The sequence below is a fragment of the Ranitomeya variabilis genome, chromosome 1 (assembly GCF_051348905.1).
Source record: "Ranitomeya variabilis isolate aRanVar5 chromosome 1, aRanVar5.hap1, whole genome shotgun sequence".
In the NCBI taxonomy this organism is placed as follows: Eukaryota; Metazoa; Chordata; class Amphibia; order Anura; family Dendrobatidae; genus Ranitomeya; species Ranitomeya variabilis.
In genome coordinates, this window is record NC_135232.1 from 139,350,603 (window position 1) to 139,368,265 (window position 17,663).

At 43.5% G+C, this 17,663-nt stretch overlaps 1 protein-coding gene across 4 annotated transcripts in view; it reads right to left on the bottom strand.

Moving 5' to 3' along the window:
• KIAA0825 (KIAA0825 ortholog) overlaps positions 1–17,663 on the bottom strand; it is a 565,784-nt gene that overhangs the window by 539,412 nt on the left and 8,709 nt on the right. For all 4 annotated transcript variants that reach the window (XM_077289188.1, XM_077289179.1, XM_077289208.1 and 1 more), the window contains exon 2: positions 16,966–17,101. In XM_077289188.1, coding sequence (XP_077145303.1) covers positions 16,966–17,101 — 136 coding nt within the window. The remainder of the gene's footprint in view (positions 1–16,965; positions 17,102–17,663) is intronic.

Genomic DNA, 17,663 nt, shown 5'->3' on the forward strand with positions numbered 1-17,663 from the left:
TCCTCGGTAGTTCCATTGGCTCTTGGACCTTCGGCTACCCATCCGGGTTCCAGTACCGTCAGCTGATTCTCGGCAGTGTCTTTTGCTCTTGTACCTTCTGCTCCCCATCCTGGTTCCAGTACCGTCAGCTGGTTTCGGGCAGAGCCTTTGGCTTAGGTGCCTCCTTCTGGGTATCCGAGTTCCACCAACGTCAGGTGGTCCTTGGTAGTGCTTTCTGGCACGGGTACTTCCTGCTTAGTAACCGGGTTCCAGTAACGTCAGCTGGTCCTCGGTAGTTCCATTGGCTCTTGGACCTTCAGGTAGCCATCCGAGTTCTGGATCCATCAGCTGGTTCTCTGCATTTTCTCAGCCTTCTTGTACTTTCTGCTACATTTCCAAGTTCAAGACCCTAAAGACGACGACCCGGAAGACCGAGAAGCAGAAAAACAAGAGGCTGCAGAACAAAGAGCAGAATAACATTAAGCATAAGACTAAGTGCAGCGCCCCAGAGTCCTGGTCGTTGCAGTACTGATGCTCCGCCGCTAAGGGGGGCTATGATACGTCTGATGGCACTGAAGGAGTTCACCTGACCAGGTATCACAGACACCAATACACTTCACAGTCTGGCCTCCAGGGGGAGCTAAGGGTGCTATGTATTAGGCCACTCCTCACAATCTGGTAAAACTGGGGGTTAGATAGGAAGTTAGTCAGAAGCTGACTGGGTTGGAAACAGTCAACATCCTGTGGCAGAGGGTGTTGCAGGGGAAGATTCAGGGGGGTCCCTGTCAGGGGTGGGATCCTGACAGAGGCCTAGCGAACAGAAAGAACGTTACAGGACCGCGCCTGCACTTCATTGCGGCGGTACCCCAAGAAAGGACAAGAAGCGAGGTTTATTGTGCCGAGTGAGAAACGAGATCAACGCAACAAGGAGAATCACCAGTAGGAGTCGTGCTGTAAGACGAGGCAACATCCTACTGAGGCGCGTAGCCGGTGGCCGGAACGCCGAGGAAGTATTGAGCTCCAGGCCTTACTTCAAACCTACGGCAGGACAGTCAGTTCTAGGCGGGCTGTCTCACCCAAAATCACCTAAGCAGACACAGGGGGCAACATCTGGAGAGGGGCGACTCTAGGGTCCCAGAAGACCTCCGAGCCTACCCATCATACGGGTGCGTCCTAGCCATATCATCTGGGAGGACGAAGAAGAACATCATAATCGAGTTGTGAGGGAACTTCAGAAACAGACACAACAGTTGTGAGGACTATCCCGTAAGCACAGCAGGGAAGGACCACAACACAACAAGCGCTAGAAGGTAGGCACAGATTTCCACCTGCAAAGGAAACTCTGGAGGTGCCATCAGACCGGCCGGACTCACGCAGCCCGGTTAACCGTATTCCGGACTGAGGATCCTGGAGCCTTCAGTAAAGAGGTAAAGAGACTGCAACCTGGTGTCCTTGTTATTTACTGCGACCGGCACCACACCACAACAGCATCACTCTCCACCTTCATTGGACGCCCCTCAGCAGGGTCACGGGCCGGGTCTAGCCACCGTGACAACCCCAGAACTGAGACAGAGAGGCCCGGTACCGGGTACCCCTCGGCCCTGCGGCAGTGGGGGCGCTCCATAAACATCAGAGCAAATGATATTATCTAAATTATAAGCAGACGAAGACTAAGCAGTGTATGGGGGTGAGTCCGTTCCTCCTCGTGGTGCCCCTGGAAAAAGCCTGCTGCTGCAGGCCTAACTGAACGCGGACAAATCCTGTTGTAACTCTTTTGTGACAGGCAGAACGTAAGGTGTAATCTTCAAACTTTTATAGATAACTACAGGAATGCCTGTCACAAATAAGAATATGATGAAGAAGTAGAATATGAAGAAGAATAATAGTTTAATAAAAAGAATATGAAGAATGTAACAAAAAATAATACGTAGAAGATGAAGAAGAAGATGAATAAGGTGAAGAAGAAGTTGATGTCAAAGATGCTGCTGCTGAGGATGATGAAGAAGAAAGTGTGGGAGAAGTAAAAAAGAAGGTAAAGGGCATGGAAGTAGTGAAACATCAATATCTGAAAAAATAAAAAAAATCTTACCATAGTCAATATCTTTGTAACTCCGAACGTCTTAAAAAAAAAAAAAAATCCTGCTATTCTATTTGATTGGGCTAAATCTATATGCCTTTAATGTCTCCGCTACCTTCCCCAATACATCCTACATTATTCTTAGTTGTTTTCCTTCATGTAGAATGAACCTACAAGGAAAGAAAGGGTTTATTTTAATTACGATATTTTGGTCCCATTGACTTGCATTGGTATCGGTATCGGCGATATCCGATATTTTTTGAATATCGGCCGATCCAATCCGATACCGATACTTTCCGATATCGGAAGGTATCGCTCAACACTAGCGAGGAATAGAGCTGGAGTGTCAAAGGCTTCAGATTAATTTGCCTATCAATTCAAATGCTGATTTCTCTGTAATAGAGGAACGGACTTGACCATGTAAAAGGTATTGCTGGACTTGTCTTTGAAAGATCTACATGCACATATAAATGTTTTGGAGTGTGAAATCCTGCTGACAGATTCCCTTTAAAAATTATCCAATCGAAAAAGGCCTCATCGAGAAACAATGATCCATGAAATGACTTTTGCTGTAAATATTTATTTTACTAACTTACATAGCGCCATCTATTCTACATCGCTTTACAGACATCATCACTGTCCACATTGGGGCTCACAATCTCGATTACCTATCAATATGTCTTTGAAGGGTGGGAGGAAAACGGGAAAACACGGGGAGAACATACAAACTCCTTGAAGATGTTGCCCTTGGTGGGAGAACCCAGGACCCCAGTGGCTGCTATGCTAACCACTGAGCTGCCCTGATCATTTTTAATTAAGTGAGAATAATAAGTGTACAACTATAATGTAGTTCTGATACATATTCAGCATACTGGCAACCGTTATGTAAGAGTATCAGTAAAGGTTTGCCAAGTAACAAAAAAGCCAGTGTGTCAATTTTTCTTTTTATAAGGTGGTCTTGATCCAGTCCACTCCAAAAAGACATCTTAATTTTGTCAGAATTAAAGAAAAGATGACTGGGTTTGGATTGACTGATTTGTGTATTATGCTTTTCTAAAGAGAACTAGTCCATATTAGTAAGAGATATTTTGTCTCTCTATTCAGCTTACTTTTATCAATATTAGAAATTTAAGAACTATAAGAATTTAATTTTGCCACAAAGGAGCGAGTGAATGTCTTGTAAAATGAGCTCCAAATGCATGTGTGTAATTGGTACTTTGATTTTAATGGGAAAAAAAATCTGTTTTAGTTTAGAGGAAACAAATGTGGATAAAAGGTTAAAGGGAACCTGTCACCCCAAAAATCGTATCTGAGCTAAGCCCACCGGCATCAGGGGCTTATCTACAGCATTCTGTAATGCTGTAGATAAGTCCCCGATGTAACCTGAAAGATAAGAAAAACAGGTTATATTATACTCACCCAGGGGTGGTCCCAGTTCGTTTCGGGTCTGGCGCCTCCTATCTTCATACGATGATATCCTCTTCTTGTCTTCCTGCCACGGCTCTGGCGCAGGCGTACTTTGTCTGCCCTGTTGAGGGCAAAGCAAAGTACTGCAGTGCTCAGGACCCGGGACTTTGCTCTGCCCGCGGCAGGAAGACAAGAAGAGGACGTCATCGTATGAAGATAGGAGGCACCAGACCCGGACCGCGACACCCATCGGACCCGAAACGAACCAGGACCGCCCCTGGGTAAGTATAATATAACCTATTTTTCTTACTTTTCAGGTTACATTGGGGGCTTATCTACAGCATTACAGAATGCTGTAGATAAGCCCTGATGCCGGTGGCCTTAGCTCATATACGATTTTTGGGGTGACAGATTCCCTTTAAGATAAAAACAACACCAAAAACAAAACAAATAAATAAGCAAATTATATTTTGTTTATAAACATATAAGCAAATATCCCATTTAAAGTTTCAAGAACAGAACCCTAAAAAACACTAGGAATAAAAAACGGGTACTACAATTGAAGCAAAAAAATTATCCAATTATTCCAGATTTTAACAGAGCAAAAGCAAAAACTGAAAATAAATACCACAAATATCCTTCAATATGATTGCTGGAGATGCACTTTAAGATCAGTGTGTAGGTCTCTCCAAAATGAATGAAGGCTGGGTGGGCTGGAAAACACCATAGAGAAGGTAAAGAAAAGACCTTTTCAAGAAAACTCCAAGCATGAGTGAGTTTAAAATGGAGTGTAGTGAAACGAATATCTTCTCATTATCAAACAGGCTTTTCATGAAGGCTGAGCACTTTCATGAGAAAGAATACCTCCCTGCCTGCGGCCCATTCAGATCTCTGATGGGACAGCCCCAATTGTGAGCAGTAGCTCTGAGAATGACAAAAGATTGGCATGTATCTTCTTAACTTGTGTAAACTCTTCTCAGGACTGCGAAATGCGATGCTCCATCCATACACCTTGGCTCTAGGGATTCGGTATGAAAAACGTCTATTGTGGTATCATGAAGTGTCTCAATCAGTGAAACCTAACCGATCACACTGCGCTGGATGGTGCCGGCCTTTCTTGTGGTAACCTACATAAATCTGATTCAATTACCAATGGACTAAAACTAATCTCTGACATCGAAATCTGGATGCTGGCCAAAGACAACACTCCATGAATAGTGGATAAAAAGTAAAGAAAAAAATTCCTAATACTTAGGAAATTTGCCTTGATATTAAAATTAAAGGCTGGAGTGTAATAAAAATACAAATGTTAGTGTGGAATTACATTGAATTTTTTATAAATATTTTCAAAACTTTCTGTGGCATTAGTATGTAACATATCAAATGGAAATTAACACATCTATCACTTATACATGAATTTGCTTATTTGGACATTGTACTTTCAGACAACTTGATATAAAAAGTAATAGCTTCGCAATCTGCAAATCACTTTAGGTTTTCTTACCACAAAAAAAATCTCTCAAAAGCGCTGATAATCAAGCGTCTCGCTTTTGTCTAACTTCTTGTCCACTGCCTGTTGTCAAGTGGAATCAGTCTCTAGGATCAGTGACAGACGAATTACAGGAAGCAGGGGATTATTATTGTCTCTGCTCCTCTCTTCTGTCTTACTGCATAAATACATATCATAGAAGAGCAGTGCATGATGGGAGGTGAGGAACAGGTAGTTTCAGCAGTTATCATGCTGGCACAATATTAAATAATAAAGAACCACCAACTCATAAAAAGAAAATCCTGATATCTCCAGTATCAGATCAGAAAGATATGGTGGACAGCAGTGTGAGCAGCCTCTTCTTGCATCAGCATCCCAGGTATCTCCAGTATTAGGTCAGAAAGACAGGGTGGACAGCAGTGTGAGCAGCCTCTTCTTGCATCAGCCCCCTGGTATCTCCAGTATTAGACCAGAAAGACAGGGTGGACAGCAGTGTGAGCAGCCTCTTCTTGCCTTAGCCCCCTGGTATCTCCAGTATTAGACCAGAAAGACAGGGCGGACAGCAGTGTGAGCAGCCTCTTCTTGCCTTAGCCCCCTGGTATCTCCAGTTTTAGACCAGAAAGACAGGGTGGACAGCAGTGTGAGCAGACTATTACCTCAGCATCTTGGTATCTCCAGTATTAGACCAGAAAGGCAGGGTGGACAGCAGTGTCAGCAGACTATTTACCTCAGCATCTTGGTATCTCCAGTATTAGACCAGAAAGGCAGGGTGGATAGCAGTGTCAGCAGACTATTTACCTCAGCATCTTGGTATCTCATGTACTAGATCAGAATATCCACTGTAAGGACATATTCTTGCACATCAATGGAGTGGGTTCTTACTGCAAATGCTCATGCTATATTGCGTCCTAATAACATAGCTCTAGTATAGGTTAATGTCAGTGTAATAATTTACTTTTCTTATTTATTTTTGTTTCTGGAAAACGCCTTCACCAACCCTTTAGAAGGTGTTAAAAAAAAACAAAACCTCCTGCTGCAGCACCATTCACCTTCCGGTCTCCTGGCATTGACACCCAGTGGGTGCATCACGCAAATGCTGTACCCTTCACATGTTTTCAGAGAAGAAAAACAGTGCTATGGGAGGTAAAGCAACAAGACTACACTTTTCTTCAAGTTTTGTGGAAAGGATGGAAATGCTGTAAATAAGTAGCCTGAGGGCGACTCAAAACTTGGGGCCCGGACTGGCTGGTGCTAGTAGCTCATACCGTTGTCACAATAAATGGCTACCTTTCATATTGGCTTAAGTTGTAGCCTTGTCCTGGCGAGAAGGCATCTGGCAAAGTAGCCTCTGCCCACTGACAATTTTGGTCTTGATAATGATAGTGAGGCGGTGACCACTATCATAATTTCGATCTTGACGCCAAAAAAAATGTAGCGGGATGGCACAGCTGGTGAAATCACAGCTTGCCCACTCAAGGCTGATAAGCTTGCCTTGAAGTGGAGCCCTTGGGGAACAGAGTCTAGGAAATTACATGAACTATAAAATGGTATAAATGGAAAAAAACAACAATAAAACCCTTATTTTTTAATGGAGCATGTAAAGGACTTAAAATGACTCTTTAAAATTAAAGGCCGACATACCAACATAGGGGGAAGGCCAAGGCCAAGAGACCAACCGAAGTTTGGTTTCTTCAGTGGAAGAAGTACAATTTGCACCAAAAGACGAGGGGAATGGTAATACATGGGGCCACGGAAAAAAAACCTGGATAAGGAAATGGACAGGACACGGCTACAAAATGTCATGAAACCTCATGTCCATGTAATAGCAAGAGGCTCCTAACATAAAACCGTATAAAGTGTTTGTCATACATAACAATACATACAGGACTGGTAATAAATTGCAGAGGAATAGCCAGGCTTACGTGTTATTATAATGCCGCGTCCTACGGAGGCTCATTACTCATTCCATTTACTGTAAGCTACAATGAGAAAATAACCATTTACGCTCTGAACACAGAGATTGCTATTCAACCGCAGCTATCGAATGCTCCTGACAACAAGCCTATTTTAATACAGATTATTGAGCTGTTTAGTTATATGAAATGATCGGTATAACCTACGGGGAAACGAGCAGCTGAATTATTTAGAGATATTGGGCAGAGTAAAATATAAGCCTACTGAGTGGATAACCTGTTTTCTAGATGCCATATCTTTTTCGTTGGGTGTGAACCTAATGTGGAAATTCTTCTTTATTCAGCCCATTGTTTGCCGTTTCAAACAGGTTATCCAACCTTTAAAATTATATTTCAAAAGCTGTATTGTGGCCAAAAATATATCCCTACTAATACACACCCATTACCAAACATGCCCCGGAGATTTGTCTGAATTGTAGTTTTAAGGGGTAATGTTTCTCCTTATGGAGAGTGACAAGCCAGGCCCGGCATGTCAGAGTGAGGAGACTTATAAGCCATGCATGCTCCTCTGGGAAATTAAATATGCAAATTGTCTCTTCAGAGAGGAAAAGGACTAGAACTCTTGCGCCACCTATTGGAAGCAGTGATCCTAAAAATCAATATCAACACTTTAATGAGCCTTGCCTTTATGGGGGACATAGGCAAGAAAAGTGTATGGGGAAATTTATTCAAGCATTTGTCCACTACTCAGTTTGACAGGGCTGGAGCAGTGGCATCAATGATCCTCAGAGTAGGTTATCAATATCCTAAAAGTGGACTGCCCCATTAAATTTTGGGCAGATACATCATTTGAACAAGAAGATAATTTTTCTTAAGGAAAAAAAAAAAAAGATAATGAGGCTTATAGGGAAATCTGTCACCAGGTTTTTGCAATGTAATCTGAGAGCAGCATGTTGTAGGGACTGAGACCCTGATTCCAGTAAACTGTCAGCTATTAGGCTGCTTGTGATCGTTTCAATCAAATTAGTGTTTTACTAGAAGGAGATTATCACTAGAGGACTAGTTCTCTCATACCATGCAGTCTTCCTGCTGTGTTACCCACACGCCACTGCCGTTTGAAAGCAAGGAATCGTAGGACATATAGTTTTCATTACATCAGTGCTCACAGAAAACTTCTTCTTAAGGTGCCAACTTGCAGGTATTACATACTGGTAAAATATATATATATATATATATATATATATATATATATATATATATATATATATATATATATATATATATATATATTTTAGATGGCAATATCAAGTAACAGTGTCAGACAGGCCGACCAGAGGACCGGAGAATCCGGTGAACCTTGGCCTCACCTTCAGACATTAGGGCAGACCTCAGGGCTACTACGGGGCCCCAGAGTGAGAGGGTACCGATATTGCATATGGGGAGCTGTGGGGACCCACGCTGTACATAAGGGAGCAGTGGAGTCACCACACGTTATATAGTGGAGCTGAATACAGTATACCGTACTGCATTTGGTATAATTGCATTAAAATGTGAATAGGTCATCATACCATGTTATAGGGAGCTGTAGGGGCCATCATACTATGTATGAGGAGCTGTGGGGGCCATCAAACTGTGTGTAAGGAGCTGAGGGGCCATAATGCTGTATGTAGGGCGCTGTAGAGACATCATATTGTATTCAGGGGATCTGTTGTAACTGTATGGAGAGCTGTGGGGACCATCATACTGTATATTGCAAGCTTTGGGGACATCATGCTATATATGGGAGGCTGTGAACCAGTGTGCTTGGGTGGTGGTATACATGGTGGAGATATACTGTATATAGGGGAGTTTGTGGGGGACATCATCCTGCATATAGGGGATCTGTGAGGCATCATACTGTATGTATATAGGGAGCTGTGGACCATTATACAGTGTGCTTGAGTCATCATACTGTGCTTGTGTGGTGGAATACATGTTGGGGATATCATACTGTATATAGGGGTGTTTGTGGGGGACATCATACTGTATATAGGGGAGCTGTGGGGCATCATACTGCATATAGGGAGCTGTGGACCATTATACAGTGTGACTGGGTCATCATACTGTGCTTTATTATAGGACCATTTATTCCATTCCGTTGTACATGTGAAAAGGGGCATACATAGACAAGTACAATAAACATGAGCAATAAAAGGCACACACAAGTACAGAAGGAGAGAGGACCCTGCCAGTGAGGGATCAGTCTACAGGGGATGGGTGAGGATACACAAGGAGAGGGTAGAGCTGGTCGTGTGGTTCAGTAGACTGAGGATCACTACAGGTTGTAGGCTTGTCGGAAGAGGTGAGTCTTCAGGTTCTTTTTGAAGGTTTCTATGGTAGGCGAGAGTCTGATGTGTTGGGGTAGAGAGTTCCAGAGTATGGGGGAAGCATGGGAGAAGTCTTGGATGCGGTTGTGGGAAGAAGAGATGAGAGGGGAGTAGAGAAGGAGGTCCTGAGAGGATCGGAGGTTGCGTGTAGGCAAGTACCGGGAGACGAGGTCACAGATGTATGGAGGAGACAGGTTGTGGATGCTTTGTATGTCATAGTTAGGGTTTTGAACTGGAGCCTCTGGGCAATAGGACTTATGTGCTTGGATACATGGTGATGATAGCATACTATCTGTGCGAGGTGCACATATGCAAAGGAAGCCATGAAAGGTGTATCGTAATCGGTTAAAACACTCAGCGGTTTCTCTGGGCTAATTAAAGATGTTTTCCAGGAAAAGGATAATATTCTTCTGATTATATTATGCCGAATCCTAGCAAGGTGTACACTTGGCTCTGCTTGCCAGTTTCATCAGTCGTCGCGTGATCACTCATATGCTGACTAACTTTTATACTGCATCTATCAATGCTTTACCATTAACATTCAGAGAAGCAGGAGGATTAGCTAGTTGGAAAGAGCACAAGTATGCAAATCTCAAATAATCAAACCGGCAAGCAGAGCCGAATCCTGATATTGTGCCTTACAGAAATACCGTGAGATACACTCCCTGACGAAAATTACTCCTGGTCCCCCCCAAAAAAACCTTAATAATAATGCACATTAGTTTTGCACAGATGAAATGTGGGCCCTCAGAATTAAGTTCTTGTGTGGGCCCAATGTTCCCCAGTCAGACACTGTCAAGCAGCCTCCCATTAATATGGCATAGGACGAGACATTTACAGGTTGAGATCTTCATAAATCACCCGATTTCGTTAAAGGAATATTCCCATCTTGCACATGTGTGGCACCCACTCATGCTTTCACAGTAAACGTGTCTGTGATGATAACAGTAGACTGCTGAGAAGTGGTACAGAGTAACAAGTGTCGGTCAGTGTAAAATTGTAAGAAGGAATAGTTTAAATTGTACAAGTATTATTTTTCTTACCACTTATACCTGTAAAAAATACACTTTGGGGGATTTTTTTTTTTTTCTTCAAAAAATAATGCATGTGCAACCACCTGACAGCCATGACATGAGGCTGGACCAAGGCCACCGAAGTGGTCAGAACCACATTCAACAAACATTTAAAGCAAGAGAGAACTGTACACACTATGGCGCTCGCCACAAGGGGGGGGGGGGGGGGAACACAAGTTGGTGGCAGGGAGAGTGGGCAGTGGAATGGAATACCCCTAGCTGCTGGAACCACCCAGGATCTGTGCCTATCCTGGGAAGGAAATGTAGGTAATAAAATATCGCTATGCGAATAAGGTGGACCGCGCTCAGGGGTTCGTGTACTATGATAATGGACAGTGGGAGGCTAATGATAGCATACGATAAATGGTGCTTAAATCGCTACTTAATGCATACACCTGCTGTAGATGACATACGAGTCAAAATGTATTAGATGTACATGCCAGTGTCGGCTATGCAGAAGGTGCTTACTTGTGATTGCTGCGCTATTCCAGCGTCCTGAATGGACCCCGATCTGGAGTCCGCTGTGAGGTGAGATGCGGCGTCCGTGCAGGGCGGGGGGGTTGTTGAAGGAGGACTCGGCAGCTGTAGCGGTACCTGGGAGCCCCGGCCGAGGCGTCCCTGGCAACCGCGAGGAGAAAAAAGATGGCCGCTAGCGCCGGCTCACTGTTGCCTACAAAGTGACGTCACTAAGGTACGGAGCGGCGTTGGAGCCAAAAAGGTGGCGACAAACCAACGCGTTTCGAAGGTGCTCGGCCTTCTTCGTCAGGGTTACCGCATGTCTATACCTAGGCTCCCTTTATACGCTGCAGATAAGATGGATCCCCGCCCTCGGTCCGCCTCCACATGAAATTACCTCGGACAGCTAGAGTGTGTTCATGAGATGATGCGAGGGGCAACTAGAGTGTGTACACAGGATGATGCGAAGGGCAAGGCTCAGTATATATATGCCTGTATATGCCTATATATTTATATTTAATGCATCTAGGGTATGGCTGGTACAGGACCATAAAAACATTTGCAACCACATAGATAAGTGGTTACTGATAAAAACTACTTTATTAGAATTACATGGTAAAAACAAATAACCTCTGTTGCAAAAGCATAACGCTCGGGCACTTATAAAAACTAGCTATTAAAAAAGAGAAGAAGAAGCGGCTTGCTTGGAATAAAATCTATATACACATGTAAATGTGTAAATTATGCTAAAAAGAGGGTACTGCTGTGACTGTACGAGGATAACTGCGACAAGGGTGTATCCCTATTATAGGAATGGGATGAGGTGGTGTCCCCTAAATTTCAATGTATATCCCTATTACGGGGATGAACAGGGGTAAACACATGAATACCCTGGCAGTTGTGCGAAAAGGGAGGGGGGAAAAAAGGGGAGGGGTTGTTATAGAAGGGGTTAAAATAGAGGGATAAAAAGCTGGTATAGGGGTAGGTGAACTACCGCAAAGGGATAATTCCCCTGAGTTAGAATGTATAAAAATTAATTTAAAAACCATCCATTTTAGAGAGCATATAATTCTAACTCGTGATTAAGACCCCTCGGAGCTAGGCTATCCAGTGAAAATATCCATTGGGACTCGATCCTTGACATCTGTTTAAGGAAGTCCCCTTTTCTGGCATTCGGCTGGATTTTCTGGATGCCACAGAAAAATACGTCTTTTACTTTCTTCCCATGATGCTCCACAAAGTGCCGTGATAAGGGGTGTCCCATGTATCCCTTCTGGATGTTAGTGAGATGCTCCTTAATTCGTACCCTGAGTTCCCGCTTGGTTCGACCAACATATAATTTCTTACATGGGCACACGATAATATATATAACCCCCGTTGAGAAGCAGGAAATTTTATTTTTAATCTTGAAGGACTTGGTATTACTACTATCCATAAACTGGATTTGGCGGGTTTTCTTGAATGTTGTATTGATGCAGTTGAAACACCTACCGCAAGGTGTAAACCCCACGTCTGCACTTGGGGGAGCTCCAGTATGCTGTGTTGACTTGTTGAGGGCTAATTTGCTTGTTGGGGCAAGAAGATTGCCCAAGTTTTGGGCTTTCTTGAAAACGAACCTAGGGCGCGGTGGTAGAAACTCCCCCACCACTTTATCCCTTGACAGGATTGCCCAATGTTTGCGTATAATGCTCTGGAACCTCCTGTAACCTGTGTGAAATTGAGTCACAATTGGTAGATTTTTTATTTGTTCAGAAATACTGGCCATCTCCCCCACTGTGGGTTTATTCCCGCCTATTATTGAATCTCTTGGTGTGTCCCTTACTTCAGTTCTAGCTCTCTCCAGGGCGGTTAGGGAATACACGAGCGAATTAGTTATTCTGGATGAGTATAATTCTGCGGATATCCAAGAGGAGAGGGACATTTCAATCAACCTCTCGTGTGCCAACTCAAACTCTACACAATATACGCCGGTACGCAGAAGGGACCAACCCCACTCTACTCATCTATTGGATTATGAAACGTCCGAGGTGGGCGGGACATACAAACCACATAGTCCAGATAGAACCTTGGAGTTTTCGGTATATTTGGATACACCATCTGAGGCACATTCAAGCCCGTGCGTGGGCAGAAGCATCCCTATCTCCCTATCTACCCAAGATACCAATAGATATTCCCCCCTTATGAGATGTGGAGAGTTGGACCAGGAAGAAGGGACACCAGTTTGTTCTAGTACTACCCCAGCACCAACAATTCTCCACACAAAAAGGATAAGTAGGGAGACACAGAGGAATATTAAGACCTTCCTCCCGGCTAGGATTCTAACTCCAGCAGTAAGTAAAACAAGCAAAACTGATAATAACACGGGTTGCAATATGATCAGTAAGAGCAAAAGTGTAATCATCAACAACAGTAAGAAAATCTCAGGCCCAGCTCAGAAGAGAAAAGCAAATAATCCAACCACACTCCTGAATCGGGATTTTTTTCGGGTAGGAAACAACAAAAAACCAAAAGAGGCAAGAGAGGCAGGCAACTCTCCAAAAAGAAAATAAATTCATCTCGAGAGACCCAGGAAATCCACAACCTTAGTTCATATCAGTTGACGGACGTAGAGACTGCCCTGCTGCAAAGAGGATTGAAGTTTGCCCCTACAAACTCAGCCAGACCATTTAACCTATATGCAAGCACGAAAAAGTACTTACGCAATTTAGCGTTGAAGAAGTTCTTCATGAAAAAAGAACAGGCCAGAATTAGAAATAACACCCAGGCTCCATCCAAGTTCGTTCACACATCACTGGCTAACCCCTCTACGTTTAACCTGGTACAGGAATACTCCAATGCGTTTCACACATTCGAAACGCTGGTAACAGCAGATATTAGGAAATTACATCACAAGAAGCAAGGGTCCACATATGCCTCTCATAATCTGAATCAGAAAGAGAGAAAGTCCTTGAAAATGCTCCAGACCAATAATGACATCATTGTTCGCCCAGCGGACAAAGGAGGGGGGATTGTGGTCCTCAATCGCACAATGTACCAGGAGGAAGCTGAGAGAATTCTGAGTGATGGAACGACATACAAGAAACTACTAGGAGACCCAACCCCACACTATGTCAGCAAACTTAAGGTTTTATGCATGAGGGGAAAAACTCAGGGTATCCTTAATAAAAAAGAATACCAGTTTGTGTATAGGGAAAACCCAAGTATAGCCGTGTTCTACCATATACCAAAGCTACACAAGAGCAAAACGAAACCACCGGGAAGACCAATTATTTCCGGGATAGATAGCCTGACGGCAAATCTATCCCGATATGTGGATACTCATTTGCAGAAATGCATGTCGCTCATCCCAGCATATCTGAAGGACACAGGACACGTGCTACAGGTTCTAAGCACAATTTCTTGGAAACCATAATACATGCTAGCAACCCTGGATATAAAATCCCTATACACTGTGATTAACCAAGAAAAAGGGTGTCTAGCGGCGGGTGTTTTCCTCCAGAAACTGGGAATTTATCAAGAAAATCAGATCCGGTTCATCCAGGAAGGAATCACCTTCATCACTAAACACAACTACTTCATGTATGAGGACGGTTTCTTTCTGCAAACATGGGGGACCGCGATGGGCACGCGTTTTGCGCCCAGTTTCGCAAACATATATGTAGCGGAGTGGGAGGCATCCCATATATATGAGAACGGACATCTACATGAGGGCTTGATACTATGGCGTAGGTTCATAGACGACGTAATAATTATCTGGGACGGCTCATGTGAGTCGCTGGAAACATTTTTGTCTAATCTTAATAACAATGACTTCGGTCTCGAATTTACGCCTACTATAAGCTCTAGTAGTATTAACTTCTTGGACCTCACCATATACATTGAAGAAGGCCAATTGCATACGAAATGCTATCGCAAGGAGGTCGATGCGAATAGCTACATCCATTTAACTAGTTGCCACCTGCCAGTCTGGCTCAATAACATTCCCAAGGGCCAGTTCACCAGAGTCCGACGAAATTGCACGAACATAAAGGACTATGAGTACGAATCAGAATACCTGAAACAGCAATTCATGGAGAAAGGGTATTCCCTAACCGCCCTGGAGAGAGCTAGAACTGAAGTAAGGGACACACCAAGAGATTCAATAATAGGCGGGAATAAACCCACAGTGGGGGAGATGGCCAGTATTTCTGAACAAATAAAAAATCTACCAATTGTGACTCAATTTCACACAGGTTACAGGAGGTTCCAGAGCATTATACGCAAACATTTGGCAATCCTGTCAAGGGATAAAGTGGTGGGGGAGTTTCTACCACCGCGCCCTAGGTTCGTTTTCAAGAAAGCCCAAAACTTGGGCAATCTTCTTGCCCCAACAAGCAAATTAGCCCTCAACAAGTCAACACAGCATACTGGAGCTCCCCCAAGTGCAGACGTGGGGTTTACACCTTGCGGTAGGTGTTTCAACTGCATCAATACAACATTCAAGAAAACCCGCCAAATCCAGTTTATGGATAGTAGTAATACCAAGTCCTTCAAGATTAAAAATAAAATTTCCTGCTTCTCAACGGGGGTTATATATATTATCGTGTGCCCATGTAAGAAATTATATGTTGGTCGAACCAAGCGGGAACTCAGGGTACGAATTAAGGAGCATCTCACTAACATCCAGAAGGGATACATGGGACACCCCTTATCACGGCACTTTGTGGAGCATCATGGGAAGAAAGTAAAAGACGTATTTTTCTGTGGCATCCAGAAAATCCAGCCGAATGCCAGAAAAGGGGACTTCCTTAAACAGATGTCAAGGATCGAGTCCCAATGGATATTTTCACTGGATAGCCTAGCTCCGAGGGGTCTTAATCACGAGTTAGAATTATATGCTCTCTAAAATGGATGGTTTTTAAATTAATTTTTATACATTCTAACTCAGGGGAATTATCCCTTTGCGGTAGTTCACCTACCCCTATACCAGCTTTTTATCCCTCTATTTTAACCCCTTCTATAACAACCCCTCCCCTTTTTTCCCCCCTCCCTTTTCGCACAACTGCCAGGGTATTCATGTGTTTACCCCTGTTCATCCCCGTAATAGGGATATACATTGAAATTTAGGGGACACCACCTCATCCCATTCCTATAATAGGGATACACCCTTGTCGCAGTTATCCTCGTACAGTCACAGCAGTACCCTCTTTTTAGCATAATTTACACATTTACATGTGTATATAGATTTTATTCCAAGCAAGCCGCTTCTTCTTCTCTTTTTTAATAGCTAGTTTTTATAAGTGCCCGAGCGTTATGCTTTTGCAACAGAGGTTATTTGTTTTTACCATGTAATTCTAATAAAGTAGTTTTTATCAGTAACCACTTATCTATGTGGTTGCAAATGTTTTTATGGTCCTGTACCAGCCATACCCTAGATGCATTAAATATAAATATATAGGCATATACAGGCATATATATACTGAGCCTTGCCCTTCGCATCATCCTATGTACACACTCTAGTTGCCCCTCGCATCATCTCATGAACACACTCTAGCTGTCCGAGGTAATTTCATGTGGAGGCGGACCGAGGGCGGGGATCCATCTTATCTGCAGCGTATAAAGGGAGCCTAGGTATAGACATGCGGTAACCCTGACGAAGAAGGCCGAGCACCTTCGAAACGCGTTGGTTTGTCGCCACCTTTTTGGCTCCAACGCCGCTCCGTACCTTAGTGACGTCACTTTGTAGGCAACAGTGAGCCGGCGCTAGCGGCCATCTTTTTTCTCCTCGCGGTTGCCAGGGACGCCTCGGCCGGGGCTCCCAGGTACCGCTACAGCTGCCGAGTCCTCCTTCAACAACCCCCCCGCCCTGCACGGACGCCGCATCTCACCTCACAGCGGACTCCAGATCGGGGTCCATTCAGGACGCTGGAATAGCGCAGCAATCACAAGTAAGCACCTTCTGCATAGCCGACACTGGCATGTACATCTAATACATTTTGACTCGTATGTCATCTACAGCAGGTGTATGCATTAAGTAGCGATTTAAGCACCATTTATCGTATGCTATCATTAGCCTCCCACTGTCCATTATCATAGTACACGAACCCCTGAGCGCGGTCCACCTTATTCGCATAGCGATATTTTATTACCAACATTTAAAGCATATCTTGACCCACAAAAATGGGTTAAGATTAATCTATTAATGCTAAATATTACCGTTCATTACCTCTGAGCATTTTCTTTTAGCTTTTCATCAAGGTCATTCAGAATTTGTTGACATTCTGCATGTCCGGGGAACATGTCTAACACACAATCCAGTAAAGAAAAGCTGAGCTGGTCTTCTCCTCCCTCCATGTTGGATTCTGCAAAAATAAACCAAATGATACTAACAAAATCACAAAATAGGATTATGATAATGTAAAAAAATCAGAAACGTCAGATAAGTTATCCAAATGCGGTCAAATTTTTTTCACGGACCCATAAAAATGAATGGGCGAGTGGCATCCACTTCTCAGAGGCAAATCGTAAAATTGTATATGCTGGCACTTGGTTCAAGGAAAAAATTTGACATGTACCATCGCTGATGGTTTGTCAAGACAGCAGGGAGTCAGCTGAGGCCCCCCCTGTGGCTGTCATTACAGAGCTCCCTTGATGTGGCCGGGCTTCAAAGGAGATGGAACTTCTGTTATATACACTGATGCTGTGGCATTCCTGCATATAGTAAAAGCGATCAGATGATCACATCATCAAGACTAATAAAAAAAATGTTAAAAGAAAATATGAACCCCCCTGTGAAGAAACCAGATTATATTTGAATTACCCAGATGACTGTTTTGCAAACCAAGAAGAATTGACTTTTTATCTGTATGTTGATTTCTGGTGGGTCAAGGAAACAGACTTTTGTTTGGGTATGCCTGGAATATT